Raw genomic sequence first — 19,994 nt, 5'->3', positions numbered from 1 at the left:
ATGGACTGTATTAGTAAAGGCAAAATGAGTGTAGCATCCACATGAGATGAAGAAATAGGATCAAGCACAGAGAAAAGTCACTATACATACTAAAATACTGGCAAGAGAACAGCTCGTACCAGGGCCCAAATTTAACTTCACCTCAAAGACTATAAAAGGTAGTAACTTCAGAGAGAGATTATGTCTGATGTTCAGAGCACTAAATAACTCAACAATAATTCAAGGGTGATGTTCAGAGCACTAAATAACTCAACAATAATTCAAGGGTAAGGACGGCAAAGGCTATTTAAAATACTGTAACTCTCATATCGAAAGTTCCAGAAAGTATAAAAACCAAGAGAGAAATCTGTGTGCGAGAGCATGAAGTCAGCTGAGGTCAGGGAGAACAGGAAGAGGATGCACAGAAGGCGCACAGAGCAGATTTCAGGACCATAGCCACATAGGCCAAGTTCACCTGTTTCCATCTGAGGCAGTTTTGACTCCGTAAAATGGACAAGGTTGTTAGGGCGCATGATGGCAATGGAACGAGCTGTGATCACCAGCCTCTGGAAGACCTCAGGGTCCAGGTCCTTGCCTTCTGTGCTGGATGCGTTGAGACACTGCACAGCTTTGCTCAGCAAAGCCTGATCCTGTAACAAAAGGATCACAGAAGGTGAGCCAAAAGCAAGGGCTGTGTCCAGTAACAAAGAGGAAGGCAGCTGACTGTTTGTCAGGAACACGACTGAGAGAGAGAGAGGGAGAGAGAGAGAGAGAGAGAGAGAGAGAGAGAGAGAAAGAGAGAGAGAGAGAGAGAGAGAGAGAAGAGGACAGAGAGAGAGAGAGAGAAGAGGACAGGCTAATCATACCAACTACCTCGAGCAAATCTATCAGCTGATGGACATTAAATTTTTGTGTATATGCGTATGGAAATCAAAAGCCTTAACATCACTATCGAAGTCTGACAGAAAAATTAGAAACCACCCCATCTCCCAGAACTGCAATATACTTTGCTATAATAAAACCATTTCTTTGTACATTCCTATCAACCAAAAGTTGTGTCTCCAAACAGGTCTTTCCTTGAGAGGTTCAGCAGGTTAATTTCACATTTCTCAATTCTCTGCAACGGAGGAACAAAAGTGATCCACAGCATTTGGTCAGATTACTCCTCGTGGACCTGAACTGACATTTCCCATCAATGGGACTTGCCCTCAACCTATCACCTTCAGATGCCTTTCACCATTTAGGTGGGACTCCCTCTCTCCCTAGATTTTGCCTTCAGAATTCTCAACAATTTCCTCACAAGCAAGCATGGGTGTCGGGCTGTCCCCGGCTTCAGTCCTGATGTGTCAGCAATACTGAGCTCCAAAGCAAAGAAACTCCTCTTCTTGGTCTTTTCCTCTGAGAAGTCACCCATGCACGAACATCTCCCCTTCTCCTTACATCTTATATAGCCTCTTAGGCTGGCAAAACGAACAAAAAAGCAGTGGCCTGTTAGCTTGTCCGCAGTTCTGAGAAATGACGAGCACTCCTCTCTCAGGATACACTTTAAATAGCGGGAGTTTAAGCTCCAGGCTTTCCTTCCCCCACCACACTTGTACATGCTCTTACTTGTTAGTACCACAACTGCCACTTCTCCAGACGGCTTCCCTGAGAGGGAGCGGTTACCTTGTGGCTGTGATAGGCTGAGCGGCTGGTGTGCAGGCTGGCCAGAAGGCTCTTGGACTGCTGCTGGACACTAGCAGGCGCTGGCAGGGAGAGCAGAAGGGTGGCCAGCTCCTGTGCCGCATTCTTGTTTCTCTCCTATTGCAAAGACAGCACAGTTACCACTGACCCCGGGGTCCATGTAGATGGACAATCCACACTCTGTTCTACCCTCCCCCTACCTCCCGCCAAGGCTCCGGGTCGAGGTTATACTCCATGAGTCACAAAGAACAAAACAGACATTTCTGAAGTTATAATCCTCCCTACTGTAACAGGGCAGAGAGCAAGTCTAACATTCATCTGTTTATAACATTACCAACATTCATCTGGTGCCATAAAACATTATTAATATGGGTTTCCCTAAAAGTAGGCCATAAAGTTTTAAAACTGATGACAAGTGGGTGTTTCTTTGCCATCTAGATTATGCTACTAATGTTCTTTAGCTGAGACACCTCAGGGTCCCTGTCGACTCCACTGACTTCCAGCCTCTTCAGAAAGCTCTATGCGCTTTGAAAAGGTACTTGCCTTCTCGATGATTGGGCCAACAGCAAAGCAGCTTTCCAGGGCTTCTAAGGAACTCACAACTAGCCTAGGGAGACAGAAAAGCTGGCTTGAGTACAGCAACAACAACCCTTCTCTCTGCCTGGTGCTTTAGCCGGCGTAAACTCTAGTCAGGAAGACCTTGGGGACAGCTAATGAGTGCCAAATACAAAAATCAAAGCACAATAAGACGTGCCACAGGCACCATGCATATCGTTTCCCTGTGTTACAGGCCAGAAGAAAACCTGGCTCCGACTTGGAGATCAACCCGAGGCAGCACTCATAATCCGTAATTCAAAGACAGGGCTGTTCCTTCTCAAAGAGGATAAACGTGCTTCTTTCGGCTGCCTGTGGCAGGGATCACGGAGTTGGGCTTAACAGCCTTGATGCAATGGAACCCAAGTCCAGGTGCCCAGAGATCAGTAAGTAGGCAAAGGCACACAAAGGGAGAGGTTAAAGTCAACTTCTTAGACAGGGAAGGTTAAAGCTGTACTTTACTTACACCTCTGAGAAAATGCACAAAGGCACTTACTACGAGTCCCTACATAAGGGGAAGAGAACAAACCGGATTATCAGGTACATGCCAATCGCCAACATTCAAGGGGTACCATAAAGCACCTTTAGGAAATGAAGCAATTTTCTTTTAGGATAGGAAGGAGACACCCACTGTTGAAGGGCGCCAAATACAATGCTCCCTGGGGCTTATTCTTGTAAGTGTGTTCTGGTACACCATCATACTGACAGGCTGAAGCTCTGGACAAAAAAGGGAAACACCGAGAAGGTAGCTGGGAAGAAAAGGTCACGGGGTGGAGGAAAGCAGTAAAGAGGGACCTAAGGCATAAAACAACACTGCTCAGAACAAGCTTTCCAGATGCTAGTGCTTTTCAGTGTGCCCACTCCCACTGCCCCCACACCCCTCTCATTCACTACAGAGAAGGAGCAGAAAGGAATGGCGTAAGGAAGAGAAAGCAAAGAGTCTGAAACGGCCAACACCAAGCGCACACGTACAGCCCTCTGCAGACTCCACTTTTACACAGGATAGCTCTGCGGCCATGCACATGAGCAGAACAGAAAGCAGGACTCTTCCACAAAACAGAAGCCACACCAAGCCACGCCATTGGTTACACTGCTCTCTGACACACACTCACTCGTGCAGAGAAAAGAAAAAGAGTGCATACTAACCGGTCCAGCTTGGTTAGGGACTCAGTTTCAGAACTTGGGGGAGAAGCAAAGGAGAAAAAAAAAAAGGAAAAAAATGTGAAGCTCAGAGAAACCTGGAAACACATCCTAAGCAAACTATAAGAACAGAGAGAGAGAGACAAAGACAGAGAGAGAGACAGAGAGAGAGAAGGGAGATGGGAAGGCTGCTAGTTGTAGGCAGTGATTCCAAGCCAGGCTATTCTTATGATTTACAATGTAAGAAACACAACATCTTACATTATGAGTTACTTCATCTACCACGGCAAACCAGCAGCTACCTAGCACAAAGAAGCCAAGCGCAATGCTGAAGAAGGCCACTGGAGGGAGCCGTAGGAGGCTCTGAACACTGCCGCAAGATGCCGCAGATAGCATCTTGCCAGCAGTGTCATTACCACAGAAGTAGCTGCTGCAGAGAAAGATGATGAAATCAGAACAGGAAGAATTTCCCTTTAACTGTTGGTAAGACTTGATCCGAAACTATAGTAACACCTGGTCAGTAGCCTCTGGCCACTCCAAAGGTTCTCTGAGCATTAAGAGAAATCACGGAAGCCCCAGCGCAGAGCCTGGAGCAGACAACTGGAGCACACTTTCAGACTATGGAGAAAACCTCAAGTGTGACAAACGTGAAAATCACAAACTAGACTAGGGGCAGTTATTAGTGGCTGGTTCTCTCAAAGGAGAGTGGAAAATAGCGAGAACTGAAGCCAAGCCCCACCGGCGCCAGTACCTCTCCAAGACAGTTCCACTGGTGGTAGCAGGAGCGGCTGAATCAGTATCTCCAGTACCATTGCTCTGGCTCAAGTTTGAAGGACAGATGTTGCTGACGGACGCAGAAGGAAACTCTTCTGGGGGCTCATCAGGCCAGCCAAACTGCTCCTTAGTCTTGCCATAAATTTTTACAGCATCAATCATGGTGACACCCGCTGGATCCACAGAGGCCCCGACTGCAATAAGCAAGAGAAGCCTTTAGGAAGCACATTCATGAAAGAACCAGCAGCACTACCTCCAGAAAAAGACCAGACTAGTATGGGCATGCAGCAAAGCCCGTGGGTACCAGCCGTGGAGAGACTCCCGAGACTTCAGCACTTTCCTCTTGTCCAGATGCTGTGATGTGCAGAAACAGTGACCATGACCAAAAGCCTATGAAGGCATCAACACGGCGCTGTGCTTGTTACTAATCTTGAGAAGTTATTACTCAGAAGAGTCCCTTGATATCATGGGAGGCCCTCTGGCACCCTCAGCACTGCACCCCACCTGACTCACATGGGTCTATCAGCACCCCTTTCGTTCAAAACACAGAGTACTGCTGGTCACACCGACAGCAAGTATTACGAGGAGAAAGCATAGCAGACTGGCGGGCAGTGGACGGTAGCGAAGATGGCAGCCTTACCAAGGCTGAGGATTCCGTTTTCCACCAGGTGCGGCACTATGGTCCAGCTCTCAGTGACTGTACCACGAGGCCCTCTTGTGTACTGCACAAAAGCCCTGGACTGCGTATGTCCAGAGAGGTGTCCGCTTTGCCTGGACGCGCAGGCAGCCCCACCAGGAAGACCCAACCCTACAGGGGTGAACACTACAACAGAGTTCTGCCTATTTTCACCCGTTTTCAACTGTGACCCTTCCCTGTCACTTTCTTTTCTATCTCAAATGAAGTTCCAAGTTCTACAGCAGCAGAAACCAGCAGAGCAAATACTACAGCTCTAGCATTTGGGTTTTCAGATACTAGAGAGCCAGGAAAGTTACAATCCTGATGTGGACAGAGACTGTGTCAGGGGCTGGGGACTTACTAAAGAGGTTAAGTTTCTTATCAGCCTGCAGGGCTTCTTCTCTGGTGAAGGGAAAGTCAAACCAGCGCGAGCGGCTCAGGTTTAGCTGCATTGTTCTGCCAAAGATCTCAATATATGATGGGGCCCGTTCGATGGCCTGAGTCCCAATCTGGATCCGCATGCCTGTCATCACCATGGTGCTGTTGTTGTTACTGATCTCAATGGTGAAGCCGCCAGGCTGAAAGGAGGAAAGGCACACATAGGAAGAAATGCATACAAGCTCTTAACAGCACAATTTTAATCCTTCTTCCCAGTGTCCCCATATGTGTTCCTAAACAAGACCCTTGCCTTTCAATTTCACCAGTAATGACTCTGATTTCCAAGAATAGAGGAACAAGGCAGGGAAGATACCCGTAATTGTCAGGCTTCCTCCTTCTCCAGCACTACCTACCCTCCTGCCGCTCTCCACACAGTAACCTTGCTAATAATGTTGGAACAGGGGCGCTTCTGCCTGAGAATATGAATCCCTTCCAGTGACCTTTCAGCTAAAATCAAGGGTCAAGGACTAAAGCGTATATAGTTCCAACAGGCTCCTCTTGTTTTATGAAAGGAGCTGTGTTCTTAAACCACACCATGTGAGTTTTTCCAGAAACTGAACTCAACTCACGGCAGTCCTCACCTTGGTGTTAGCCACATACATGCCAGTAGAATTCAGCCGGTGCTTTATCTGTTGTGCATTGTAGACCTGCAGGAGGTCATTCCCACCAAATTCCACATCTGTCAGCTGCTGGTTGTGTTCAAAGAAGTCAATAGGGAAGGTCACTTGACTAGACGTGCGGGTTGCTATGGACAGCAGGAGCGGATTGTCAGAGAAGATACTAAATGCGGTCCTTCTTACCTCCTCGCCCATTCCACAGCTAAACTCCCTCCCGGGCAACTCACATTCACATACCCAAACTTTTCGAGGCAAACTTGGATTATGATTTTTGCATCAGTAAGTAACCTGTGGCTACCTACTCATTAGTCATTATCCCTAACCACAACATGACCTCACAAGACAAAGAACGAGTATCAGTACTAAGTACAGTTTGTAACAACCAGACCTCTCAGATGTTTAAAATAAACAGTAGAGGGCCCAAAGCGATAATACAGCAGGTGTGGCCCACCTGGGTTCAATACCCAGAATCTCATGAGGTCTCCCAAGCACTTCCAGGAGTAATTCCTGAGTGCACAGCCAGTAGCACAGCTGGGTGTGGCCCCAAAACAAAAACAAGCAAATAGCAGAAGTTACAGAAGAATGAACTAAACTATTATCTCAAACATAAACTCTACAATAAATTTAGGGGACTGTGATGACCTCTGCAATGCCTTGTACTGAGAATGAACCATCCTAAGTTCAACTCTCATTCCCCAAGAATCCTGGAAGTCTTGAGACTTCCAGCTCTGAGAGCAAAGATAGGCTCTTGATTTTCCAACGTGAAGAGGAACCAAACAAAGGAATCTACTCCTCAGTCAGGCCCTTCCTGATCCTCCATGTCAGATGAGCCATTCTCCCTAAACAGAGAAAATTACCCCCCAAAGATCCAAGGAAACAATGCCTGCCATCTGTACAACGTGTCTCTAAAAGCTACAAAACATTGTGACAGGAACCTCGGCCCTGCCTTTGGGAAATCAGCTTTCTCTCCCTATAAAACATGTGAGCCCACTGTTCCCCAACACAGCGGGCTGGGAAGGCTGGTGGTGAAGGGTCATTTACACTGGGCACAGGCCATGGTCGACACTGCAAGCATAAAACAGTAATACAGAAACTAAGGCAAACCATACCACCTCAAGAAAATAAATCTGAAACACAAAGACAGTGAAGTGCCGCTCCCCCCACCCCCCCCCCCCGGCTGCCGAGGCGGGCCTTACTGATGGCAGCTGCTTTGCGCTTCCGCACGGGCTTCATGATGCTGATGACGCTGCTGGGCTGCAGGGAGGGCTGCAGCCAGTAGGAGGTGTTCTCCACATTGGCCATGTAGATTCGCAGGCTGCCGTCCTCACACAGCAAGATCATGGTCGTGCGCTGCTGCTCATTGCAGGCCGTGTGCCTAATAGCAACCATGTCTTGGATCTAGGAACAGAGCACACAGATTAATGACAGTTCCCACACCTACAGCTACGGAGAGTTAGAGAAGCAACTGGGCTCATGTCCGTCAGGGATGTCAGTGCAAAAGGAAGGCAAAGCCAGCCCATCTAAAGAAAGCAGCTGAAGTCCTTTAGACCTCTCAGCACTGAATCAGCTGGCAAAGTGACATAACAGGTAAAGCACTATAGCACTGTCATCCCGTTGTTCATTGATTTGCTCAAGCGGGCACCAGTAACATCTCCATTGTGAGACTTGCTGTTACATAACAGACAAAAAATAAAAAATAAAGCAGGTGCATAGCCAAATGACAGAAGACAGGGAGAACCTAACACTGACCTTTGCTTTAGCAGGAAGAGTCTTAATCTCCTGGATAAGGAAAGTGTCTGGTTTCACCATAACCACCAACGGCACACCCGTAGTTTGCTGGACACAACACACCAAGCCAGGATGGTTCATCACCTCAGACCATTGGCAAAGGGCAGGAGATGTCTTACTGCCACCGTTGGAACTATAGAGGGAAAACTAGCTTCAATCATCACAGAATAGCTCTTTTATTCTTTTTCTCCCCATACCCACTTCCCTGGGGTAGAACCCAGAACCCTACTGTTAAGCCAAATCCCTGGCCCTCTGATGATTCTTCTCCTCACCTAAAGCCCATCTTCACTGAGAATTTAACCTTGGGAGTAGTAAAGGACTCAATTATCTAACCACATGTCTCAGTTTTATTCTAAACTATGTTTTATTTACTTTTGTTTTTTTTTTGTTTTTTGGGTCACACCCGGCATCGCACAGGGGTTACTCCTGGCTCTGCACTTAGGAATTACTCCTGACAGTGCTCAGAGGACCAGATGGGATGCTGGGAATCGAACCTGGGTCGGCCATGTGCAAGGCAAACACCCTACCCGCTGTGCTATCACTTCAGCCCCACTACACTTTATTTATTTATTTATTTTTGCTTTTTGGGTCACACCTGGCGATGCACAGGGGTTACTCCTGGCTCTGCACTGAGGAATTACTCCTGGCGGTGCTCAGAGGACCATATGGGATGCTCGGATCGGGTGTGTGCAAGGCAAACGCCCTTTTTGCTATGCTATCGCTCCAGCCACCCCACTACATTTTATTTACTGAGAAATTTCCCCAGGAGGGGAAACTGATAACATTTAAAAACAAAGAGAACTCACTGGCGGGGCAAATATCAGAAAAACTTTAATAGTCCCATTTTAAAACTCACATATCACATTAAAATTACATTTCCCGCCTTTCCTACAGCTTTTCCTCCAGTGTAAGACAGGGCTTCGACCTATATGGCTCTGGTTATCCACGGTGAAGGATAAACCATGCAGAGACACCCTGTCAAGAATGCATGCTTGATTTTTAAATATCTAACACGGAAGGTCAGAGGACTGCAGAGAAAAGTTACGTTTCACCAGACGCTTAACAAACTCCAGAACTCGGGAAGGAGGTGGAGAGCTACTGAATGCAGGCACTGTGGAAGCTCAACATCAGATGCTCACAGCCCACCTTTTGATGTTGATGGAGAAGAGCTGCAGCACCTCCAGAGTCATCCGGCTAATGGTGGCCGCAAATGATTTGCCCTGACAGTAACTGAAGAACAGCATCTGCAACACGTGGGAATAGTACACAGACACACCACCACCGGCCACCTGGCTGTTACTGTCCTGTTGGGACAAAGACAAAACTACTGCATTAAATCTTCAGGTTGCCTGGGATACCAGCTTCCAGTTTGGCTGATTATTCCTTGTATATCTTGATTAGGTGCACCCATATTCTTAAGCACCAGCATTTATAGTATACCTTAAAAGTGCCAGGAGAATAAAGGAACCCCAAGTAAAACTAATTCTGTTCAAAAAGATTAGCTTTTTGCTAGCAAGTGAAAGACAGCAATACCGCTAAAACAATACCACTATAGTAGAACTGACATTAAATTCAGAATAGAAGCAAACATGAGCAAACAGAAGCAACAAGTGCTAAAAGGAACATCTGCTCTGACCTTCAGGTCTTCGTGATTGACCTCCAGCACGTTAGTGACATAAAAGGGTCCCTGCTGAGCGCCGCTGGCCTCTTCCATGAGCTGGGTGTAGATGTGCCCCGCTGAAGACATCATCACAATGATGTTTTTCCCCTCCTCGTTGAAGAGGAAAGTAACGTCTCTTATTTTCGAGCTTGGCAGGAGAAAGTAGAAGGTTGGGCTCAAGGCATCAACAGACAGGTCATAGATCTGCATGAAGGAAGTCATACGAAATAAAGGACTACTATTTCCGTCCCATTCCCCACAGTATCCTGGTAAATCTAAAGAACTGCACCAGGTGAGTAATGGGCGTTCATCATCCACTCCACAGACACCTCCTAAGTGACAAATACAGAATCTTTTCACTTCCCTTCAAGAAAGGAGTAGGGAAGGGGGGAAACTTCTGTACTTTACTCACTACAATCAATTTGTACTTACTACTTGTACTTACTACAATAAATTCTGTAGTACGTTCTGTAATACCTATGCCCTTAGTACAGTCAGGGAGAATCACAATCAGTTATACTGACTACATACAAAAAGCTACCACACAGCAGTGTAAACAAAAGTAAAAAAAAAAAAAAAGGTTAGGATGTATTATGTATTTTTTAGTTGCCAAGAGAAATGAGCATATAATGGAAATCAAACATCCTCGACTTAAAAGCAAAACCATCCAGGGCATTCTCATCAGAGGACTGTAACAATACCTTGACGAAGTCGGCAGTGACGATGGCTAACTCAGTCTGTGAGCCAGGTAACCACACAGCCTTGATGATGAAGTTCCCTGTTGCCAACTGTGGGTGCAATACCAAGTGATCTGAAACCGAGCCTGAGCTACTGAAGGTCAGCACGTGGCAATCCTAGACACAGAACAATTTAAGAAGAAGAACAGTTAACAAGGGACTTATCATTCACTAATTTCAGAGTTCTGGCATTTACTTTTCTTTCCTATTGTCTCCAGCCTTCAGGCACTACAGAGAGAATTGACTAGCAGAGCCAGGTTTTAGTAATACAAAGATTATTTCCATCACAAGAGAAATCTGAAATGTCTAGGAAAAAAATTCAGATATCCCTTCTGTATTCCAATGCCTCTTATCTGTTTAGGGCCATGTCCACCCAGCACTGATTGTGTATGGGTGTGCTGAGGGGAGGTGGGTGGGTGCTAGACTATTCTCAGTTTGGTGTTTGCTCTCAGAAGTGCTGGGGGTCAAACCCAGGCTTCTTGCATACACTCCAGCCTCTCCAATACCTTTTTAAGTTTTAATCTTAACGCTTGTAATCTTGAGAAAGAGAATGAAGTGTTTCCCACTGAGAACAGGGAAGAAAAGGTGGGAAGGATCTGGACCTGTAGATCAAGTAATCAGCTGAGAAAGCCTGTCACCTTCAGCCCACAAACGGCAAGGTAGTCCTCCTTGCATGGGTTCCCGGTGAGGCTCAGCACAGTGAAGGGGACTGGCGCAGAAGCCAAGCGGGTCAGGGTCAACTTCCTTTTGCTGGAATCTGCTTGCTTCAAGAGGGCAGAGAGCTGCAGAACAGTGATCTGCAAAGAAACAGAGATTATTCTTTAAGCCTTGTCGTCGCCAGAAGAAGCACACTGGGCTAGACTGTCTGAGGTTAGTCTTTAACAACTCACTGATTTTGCTGTGGGCTTGAAGAATTTACAAATTAGAAGCAGTCATTCTACTCATAATGAGTTTTCAATTCAAACTACACCACTCTATTTGTGAGCAAAGTCCCCTGTGCTCTGTCCCCAAAGTGTTCTTATAAATCCCTGGGACAGACTACATTGCAAATGATAATCCAGAGCAAGGTTATCTTTGGCTCAGCACTGAAGGAAAACATGACCTGAAGAGAGAGGGAAGTACTTGGGGGACCTACCTTGCCTTTCTCATGGCTGACAGCCAAATGCTGGCGGCGCCCATGGGGGGAGGAGAGCACACACATAGCCACCCGCCTGAGCACATGGGCACTGATCAGTTGCCGGATAGTCTGGCCCTGGTCACCACTGTAGTTCATCCGGACATTCTCAAAAGCACCTTCCTGGGAGCCTAAGGTGGGAACCTGGCAAAGAAGGGGCAGAAACAGTAAGCAGTAGTAAGACAAAAAAAAAAAAAAAAATCAAGTTGATTCACTTGATACTCATTCGACTAATATACTTCACAATTCAGTCATTCAAAAACAAAGAATTCTGATCTTCAATTCGCAGACTGTTTAGCATATCAAAACTGTTAATCCTGTAAGTATAACAATTACTAGTTGTGCCCCCCCCCTTCCCTTTGTTATCTTTTGTGTGAACAAGGGATTGCACACATGTGGCTCCATCCACTCTCACCAGGATTTGCACACTTCTGCTGGTGCTGGCATACACTTCTGACTGCAGTGCTCACCGAGAGGCTTGTGCACTCTCTGCTGCAATGTCGCCACACCTTCTGTAAGTGCTTAGTTGTTTCTGTAAGTCCCTGCTACGCTTGGGATCTACTCGCTCTTGGCGGTGCTCTGGGGACCACACACGAGATCACAAATCAAACCAGGAAAGCCCATATTCAGGGCAAGCATGTTAGCCTCTACACCACCTCTCCAGCCTCTTCTGTGGTGCTTACAGACACTTGGCTCTGGTGTACTAGAGACAGCCTTTTGGTTCCAAGAATCCCAAGCAGCACAGCTTCTGGGATTTGTACTAGAACACATGGTACAATGCCAAGACTAAAATTGGCACCACACTAGCCTCATGTTAAGAACATGCTTTATCACTGAACTATACCCGTGTCCTCAAAAAAACTGGGTTTTGCTGGTTGTTTAATTTGGGACCACACCCAGCGGTGCTCAGGCTTTATGTCTGGCTCTGTGCTGCAGGGTCACTCCAGGCAGGGCTGGGGGAATAAATGTGGTGCCAGTGGTCACACATGGTTGGCCATATGCAAGGCAAATTTCTTCCCTATTGTACTCCTTCTCCAGGCCTGTCAAGTACTGGCTTTTAAAAGAACCTTAAAACGTCCCTTTTAAGTAATATGGTGGCAATGATTGATAAACAAAAAATATTTTTCTTTTTTTTTTTAATTTTTTTATTGAATCACTGCAAGATACGGAAAATTTTTTTCATTGATCTAACCTGGCAAAACCAGAAGACAGCATCTAGGGCCAGAGAGATAGTCCACAGGTTAAGGCACTTTCTTACAATGCAGCTAACCCCAAGTTCCTTTCCTAGCGTCACATATGGTCCCGAGACAGCCAGGAGGAAATTCCAAGCACAGAGCCAGGAGCAGCCCTTGAAAACTGCCAGGTATGACACCCAAGCCAAATTATTATTATTATTTAATAAAATAAAGGCCAGCAACAAGGTGGATCACAGTAATACTTGTTTCATATTTAATCTAAATATATATTTCTTTCATTTAAACATCAGTGGTCTAAACCATGGCTAATTTTTAATATCAGAATATATGTGAATCTGTGTATGCACAATTGCAAGAGAATATTTTTCCCTTGTAAGAATCATCTTGTGATAGCTACTCCTGTTCCTCCTTGTTCATTTTTACACCTCCCTTCTAGAACTGCTGAAACTTTTCTCCCCGCTGCCCAGGAAGCAGAGCAGGCCACGCCAGGTCTGGCGCCGAGAAGTGGCTTTCAGTGTTAAATGATATTCACCTTTTAACTCAAGTCATAGTTAAAAGTTACCTCAAGACCTTTAAGAAAAAATGACAAGCATTCATTTTTGAGGTACTCCTGGTGTACCTTATGGAGACACGTAATGAGGAAGTTTTGTTTTATTTATGGGGTAGCATCTTACAAATCAGAATTGCTCAGAAAGGCCAAATTCTTCACTTCTTAGCAATTCATGAACTGAAAAGAAGACTGACTCCACGGGTGGCACACATCATCTCTGACTTCCCTTCTTTGGAAGACACCTCAAATGCTACCTGTCCCAATGGATGCTAGTTGTGATTTCTGAACGTCTGGACTAACAGTTCTAGTGGACTCCTCAGAGCTCTTGGACAATCTGCTGGCCCTTTATGCCCACATAACTTCAGGACTCTGATGACTCACCATCAGCTGGTCTGTCATCTCAACCACCTTGTCCACCGTGTGCAGCTCCCGAAGGGCTTGCTGGGCGCGGCTGCTGCTTCCCACAGCAGAAGCCTGCTGAAAGTTGGTCTGAATCGCATCCATGAGGAAGTTGAGCATGTCTAACACGAGAGGTGCGAAGGAGAAATTGGCCTGAAAAAAACCCAAACACACAAGGGGAGGGAGATAAAAATAAGGTGTCAACATATAATTTTGTAGTAGTCTGTCTGAACCTAATTTCCCGTTTCCAATTTGAAATTCAAATTTTACCCCGTATGAGTGGAAGTGATTCCAGACAACCTGTCATTGTTCTGCTAAATCCAGAGAAAGAGTTCCACAGTAGGGATTTCATATAAACATGATAAAGTCTAAACACACCCACCATTAACTTCTCTCTATGCATTAATAAATGCTATAGATGCTTTTTCTCATCCTCGGGAAAACAGAAAATAGTCACTTAATTCACTCTCTTTTCTGTGCTTCAGCTGAGTCCTTCTCGGGAGGGTTCACTAGATTATCAACCCACTATTCCATACCATCAACACCTTCTCCAGTAATCACCCCTTCACTTTGAGGCAGTCATGAACAGCCTGCTGAGTATGCACAGCTGACTGACTCCTGTACTCAGGCACCAGGCCTGGGTCCTGCCCACTCCCGGGCACTCCTGGAGCCCCACCTGGTTCTGCAGCTCCTCCCGGCAGCCCTCCACTGTGCGGCACAGGCTGCTCTTCTTGGGCTTCTCTTCATCGGCAACCTTCCCATCACTGATGGTGACTTTCGCCTTGTCAGCAGGGGAGCTGCTCGTGTGCCTCACCAGACTCTCTGACACCCTGGACTCACTCTGAAACGCAGACTCCTTCATGGTCGAGCTCATGCCACTGCTAGGCGTTCGCTTCACTAGTGCCTAGGGCACACAGCATCAACAGGTCAAAGCTTTTGCCACACACCCAACAGAAGACTAAGATCAAGGAAAATCTGGCTCAGAGAAAAAAATTAGCTAAGCATTTAAACGATATTCAGAAATGCAGATTCTGACCTTCATGGTATTTGCCTATTATATTATACTAAATCCACTTGAATAAACTGTACCAAAATTATGATATCTAAAATTGCGTGAAGTCTGAGAAAAAAACTGACCATAGAACTAATCTCTAAGAACCTACAAATCCAACATCCCAAACCCTCCCCCGACCACCATCTTTTCTGCTCTTGTTTTTGGGCCACATCGAGCAATACTCAGGACTTACTCATGGCTCTGCACTCAGGAATCACTGACAGAGTTTGGGGACATATGGTACTGGGGACCAAACCAGGTTGGCCATGTGCTACGCAAATGCCCTACCCACTGTACTATCACTCTGGCCCCAAATCCAGCATCCCCAAAGCTTAGGCCCTATTTGATGATACAGCGAATCAAAGAACTTACTCCTAGATGCAGCTCACCAAGATGATAGGGTATTTCCCACTTTGCATTAAACAAATGTTACCCTGTCACCAATAAGTCACCTTTATAGCATACCCAGGTGCCAGTCTCTTACCAAACAGCTTCCATCTTCCTTAGCTCCACAATCACAAAAGAAAGATCCATATTTGGCATAGGAAATCTCATGATCCTTGTGGCACACTTTGGCACACACCGTGCACACACCTACCCCATCAACCATTTTGCAGGTATGGCAGTGGTACCTACAAAGAATAAGAAGCCACAAATGAAGTCAAAAGTCCTAACAATTAAAGCCGGGAATACTTTTACTTGAAATGACAAATTGCACTTACCAATGCTGGTTCATGAATTCCTTCTGAGTGATGGTAAAAGTACATAATTTATTGCAAAGAGAATCTTCATCCTTCAAAGATAACATCCCTTAGATTAGAAATATATTCCTCCACACAAGCATCCACTAAAACTTACACTTGCTTCAATACCCTATGCAAAGTAATGACGAGGAGTAAGCTTCTCCAACTGGAAATGGCAGATAGGTTATAAATGAGCTGAAACTTCAGAAGACCTTAGGGTCTTATGGTTAAATATTCACCTTACACTTTCTCTACAAGGACAACACACCAGACCCCATAAAGAACTTATTCCTGAAACATAACTTTGTATGTAGAAAATGAGGAACTGCAGGGGAAAGTAGCCGTACATAGAAATGATATAGTCTTATTAAAAGATTCAGGGGCCAGAGCAATAGTACAGTGGGTAGGGCGTTTGCCTTGTAGGAGGTGAACCCAGGTTTGAACCTTGGCATCCCGTGTGGTCCCTCAGGCACTGCAAGGAGTGATCCCTCAGTGCGGAGAGCCCTGAGAATTGCTGGGGATGGCATAAAAACCTAATAAGAATAATTAAAAAAAATGTTCTTTTGTCTCTCAAGAAATTAGACCTCTGTGGCTTATTCTACACTGGAAGAAAGCAATAAAAATCACAAGAGTATCGAAGGTCACCAGGGCTAAAAAAACAGAACCAGGGGCTGGAGCAATAGCAGAGCGGGTAGGGCATTTTGCACACGGTCAACCTGGGTTCGATTCCCAGCATCCCGTATGGCCCCCCGAGCACCACCAGGAGTAATTCCTGAGTGCATGAGCCAGGAGTAATCCCTGTGCATTGCCGGGTGTGACCCCCCCCCCAAAAAAAAAAAAAGGAAAAACAAAAACAGAGCCAGAGAGAGGCCTGCTGGTATTAGCTCTGCAAGAGCCAGTCAACAGTTACCTTGGTAGTTATGTGGTACTTACTGAATCCTCAGCCTGGGAGTCTTCCTCTTCCACTGCCAATTCTTCCACCCAGTCTGAGTCAACCTCAATGGCCCGCTCTTCCCCATCCACAGAGAGGTGACTTGGGCCCTGACCATTACTCTGGCTCAGAGCATTGGTGACATCAGCCAGGTAAGACATAATATGGCAGGTACACTCCAGGACTATCACGTGCTACAAGAGAAGAACACCATACCACAGGAGAGTCATTTCTCCACAACTCATAATTTATTATCTGACTGGTTTCTCGAGTTTCTACTAATAAAGCCAAGGGATGTTATTAGAACAAAGGATAAACACAGGTTTTAATTATCTGTTTCCTTAACTTTCCACAATATAACCGTATTCAGCAAGTCAGGAAATAATATGGAGAGCATAGTCATTCACTGTAAGTTGCAAACTTTTACTCTTTCAGTATTTTTGATTTTTGGCCCAAGGCCCCAAAAGACATATTATCTATATGTAAATGAAAGCGTGAAACTTTTAAATTGCTGAGCTTTAAATTAGTTCAGAAGGGAAGGACTAGCCTCAGAGACTAAATGACAACTTTTGCCGCATATCACTACAGGTAGCTCATGCTTGGTAAAAATAAACAGTCTGGCATCAAAGCTTCAGATTTCTTAATACCTTCACTCTGCATTCTGACAGCTCAGTGCCAAAAGGATAAAGATTAGCAAAAAAAAAAAAAAAAAGACCTGAAGGTGGTAGGCCTTAGAGGCCAGTTATCTGCTGTAGCCACCAATGTCAGAGGCTTGAGATGGGTCTTGGGAAAATGTTGAAATGTGAGACTTCTAGCAGCGTCGACCCCTCTTACCAGCACAGTGAGTACAGTTACAAAGCAGCAGTGCGTGCCAGTGTTACAACATATAGCAGTATATTAAAATAGCAGAAATTTAATGTATCTTCAGAAAGATGCTACTGGGTATGTATTTCCCACAGTATTTCCTGCCTATATCTTCCTAACTGTCCAAAGGGGGTTGAGATTTGCACTATAACTCTGAGGTGTGTACGCCCGATCTTAGACAGGGTGGCCAGGTCACAAGGCTTTAAGAAAGAGGTCACAGGGGTAGGAATCACCACCCCATGGCATCATCACCACTCATTCCTCTTACCTTTCCATGCATTACATTGGCATTCAGTTTTTCAACCACATTCTTCTGTGACAGGTATTTCTTGCTGTCCCAAAATAAAAAAAAAAAAAAAAAAAAGGAAAAGGGAGGAACATAGAATTAGAGATTTGGGGTAACTCAGGGATTACCCCTGGCTCTACACTCAAGAATCAATCCTGGCAGTGCTGAGGGGAACATATGAGATGCCGGGCATCAAATCAAGGTCACCTGCATGAAAGGCAAGCGCCCTACTTCTGTACTATTGCTATGGCCCTCACTTTCTCTACAAATTCTAACAGGAAACCATAACAGTTCAGTCCCTGGGGACAACAATGTGGCTTAACAGTAAAATTCATGCCTTACTTAAATGTATGAGAACTGGATTCAATTTCTAGAACTTGGGAAAAAAAAAAAAAGATTTAATCATTAAGTTGAAAGTGAACAGAGGCTCAAGAGATAGAATAATAAGCAAGGCACTTGCCTTACACATAGTTGATCCAGAGCCCCACAGGAATGATCCTCTGAGCACAGAACTAGGAGTAAGCCCTAAGCAGTTAGGTGTCACTCAAATACAACATTTTTTTTTTCTTTTTGGGTCACACCTGGTGATGCTCAGGGGTTACTCCTGGCTCTGCACTCAGGAATTACCCCTGGCGGTGCTCTGGGGACCATATGGGATGCTGGGATTTTAACTCAGGTCGGGTGTGTGCAAGGCAAATGCCCTACCTGCTGTGCTATCACTCCAGCCCCCTCAAATACAACATTTTTAAGTATCTTTCTAATTAAAAAAAAGCTAACAAAATGATTAAAAAAATTAAAAGTAAAACGAGGTATTGGCTACTCCTTCAATGATAAAAAGGTAGAATTCATTGGGCCTGGAGTGATAGTATAGCGGGTAGGGAGCTTGTCTTGTATGTGGCCAAATGAAATTTAATCTCCAGCACCCTGAGCCTGCCAGGAGTGACCCCTGAGCGTAGAGCTAGAAGTAAGCTAGGTGCACCACCAGGTATGGTCCCCAAACCAAAAACAGGTAGAGATTCAAGTTTCTTTTATACTATCTCTAAGCTACGAATAACCACCCCTTTCTCACTAAGAGCAATGGGGTCAGTGCATTGGGTTCCTCTAACATCAGCCTCTTACCATCTACTCAGCCAGTCCACAGCAGCATTATGAAGCTGAAGATGCCCTGCACCTTGCCCTGCACTGGCCAGGGTAGCCATCACAACCATCAGTTCAGGAAAACCAGTCCCATCACCATTAGCCAGCATCTCAGTTGCCATGGGGATCAGGGTACCCAGAAGTACAGCACATACGCCTTCTCCAACTTGGCTAACAGAAAAGAAACGGCAAACTGGTTAGTACTCGTCCAGAATCTTCCTTGATATACTCCTAAATTTGAAAAGACGCAGTGAAATTTTAAACATCAAAACACAGAAGCCCAGTTTTGGACTACTGGAATACAAACCATACACCTATGTGGCAAATCATAGGCCAGGTCATTGCAAAAGATTTTTCCATGGGAAAAATCAGAGAGGTAGGGGCTGTGGAGATAGCTCAAAGTTTCTGAGAACATGCTTGACAAGCACAAAGACCTGAGTTTGATCCTTGCCACTATCGGGCCAAGCCCAGCACTACTTAGTGCAGCCCTGATGGCCTCTGGGCAACACCAAGTACGGTGCTGATGGCCCCTAGCACCGCCAGTCGTGCAGCACGGTCATGACCACAGAAATTGTCACAGCTATATTGTTGGGACAATATTAAAGGGAGTGACACTAGGGCCCCAGGGCATCACTTCAGAATGTGTCCCCCCTCTCCCTCACCCACCAACACCCCAAATGAAGGAATAGTACTGATTCCTTCCGTCGATGACAGGAGGTACAGAAATGACACTGCACAATTTTTTTTTTGAAGTTAGGAATACTGGGTATGAATGCAATTTTCTTTTCTACCTGTTTTCCCGAACAATGTAAGTAGTCAGTAACTGTAAGAGCTGCCGGTTCTCCTGAATCATATCCAACTGGTCGGAATCCTTGGGAGGTGATGCAGTCATGCGAGTGAGCCAGGCCTGCAGGCGTACGGGCTCCACACAAGCCAGCTGTGCCAGAGAGCCACAGAGATGCAGAAGGCTCGGATTCGGGCTCTTTTCAGCTAGGATCAGACCAAGAGTCTAAGGTCAACGAAGAAAGGCAGGGGAGGAAACAGGCACAAACTCTGAACCACAGAAATAGGGAAGATTTTAAGCAAGTTTTCAACTTTCAAACTTTCTCTGAAGGATTCTCTCCACTTGTTTGCATTTTTAAGCTATAGGTTATACTCAGGCAGAAGATATGCACAGTATTAGCTGGACATCAAAGTTCCCATAAGAAGATTATCAAAAGCTGTCACTCACTCAGCTGGAAGAGTTTGGTGAAGAATTTCAAAACTCGGTTACAGAATTTAGCAGAGAGGTTCTCATTGGCTGTTGCCATCATGATCTGCACAAGTTCTCCACTAGGGAGCAGGAGAGGGCAGAAAAAGAAAGATCAATTAGCACCTCACATTAACAGGCATCCAAGTCTAAGTTACCACAATTTCATCTCTTGGGGACTGGCTGGTCAACAATTTGTGAACCAACAACAGGTGTGCATAAAATCAGCTCTTCTATCAGTAACTTCATGGGTCAACAATTAGCCTAATCCTCTTAAGAGTATAGACAGTTACAAGTATTCTCTGAGAAAGAATATCTAGAAATT

The 19,994-nt window shown here is 45.5% G+C and overlaps 1 protein-coding gene across 9 annotated transcripts in view; it reads right to left on the bottom strand.

Annotated features, from left to right (window-relative positions):
- Positions 1-19,994, bottom strand: part of UBR4 (ubiquitin protein ligase E3 component n-recognin 4) — a 141,478-nt gene that overhangs the window by 73,181 nt on the left and 48,303 nt on the right. For 7 of the 9 annotated variants that reach the window (XM_055140939.1, XM_055140942.1, XM_055140946.1 and 4 more), the window contains exons 31-53: positions 19,652-19,752; positions 19,212-19,410; positions 18,403-18,591; positions 17,266-17,329; positions 16,136-16,327; positions 15,182-15,252; positions 14,944-15,091; positions 14,082-14,309; positions 13,388-13,558; positions 11,222-11,404; positions 10,725-10,883; positions 10,051-10,203; positions 9,326-9,553; positions 8,836-8,993; positions 7,651-7,822; positions 7,098-7,299; positions 5,866-6,029; positions 5,208-5,424; positions 4,148-4,364; positions 3,403-3,435; positions 2,206-2,269; positions 1,645-1,779; positions 455-629 (exon numbers count right to left, since the gene is read on the bottom strand). In XM_055140939.1, the coding sequence (XP_054996914.1) occupies positions 455-629; positions 1,645-1,779; positions 2,206-2,269; positions 3,403-3,435; positions 4,148-4,364; positions 5,208-5,424; positions 5,866-6,029; positions 7,098-7,299; positions 7,651-7,822; positions 8,836-8,993; positions 9,326-9,553; positions 10,051-10,203; positions 10,725-10,883; positions 11,222-11,404; positions 13,388-13,558; positions 14,082-14,309; positions 14,944-15,091; positions 15,182-15,252; positions 16,136-16,327; positions 17,266-17,329; positions 18,403-18,591; positions 19,212-19,410; positions 19,652-19,752 (3,623 nt within the window). The remainder of the gene's footprint in view (positions 1-454; positions 630-1,644; positions 1,780-2,205; positions 2,270-3,402; positions 3,436-4,147; positions 4,365-5,207; positions 5,425-5,865; positions 6,030-7,097; positions 7,300-7,650; positions 7,823-8,835; positions 8,994-9,325; positions 9,554-10,050; positions 10,204-10,724; positions 10,884-11,221; positions 11,405-13,387; positions 13,559-14,081; positions 14,310-14,943; positions 15,092-15,181; positions 15,253-16,135; positions 16,328-17,265; positions 17,330-18,402; positions 18,592-19,211; positions 19,411-19,651; positions 19,753-19,994) is intronic. The other 2 variants (XM_055140943.1, XM_004603385.2) reach the window with 1 other exon arrangement.

The sequence above is a fragment of the Sorex araneus genome, chromosome 5 (assembly GCF_027595985.1).
Source record: "Sorex araneus isolate mSorAra2 chromosome 5, mSorAra2.pri, whole genome shotgun sequence".
In the NCBI taxonomy this organism is placed as follows: domain Eukaryota; kingdom Metazoa; phylum Chordata; class Mammalia; order Eulipotyphla; family Soricidae; genus Sorex; species Sorex araneus.
The sequence above is the reverse complement of the archived record's forward strand: the minus strand, read 5'-3'. Positions and strand labels throughout refer to the sequence as shown.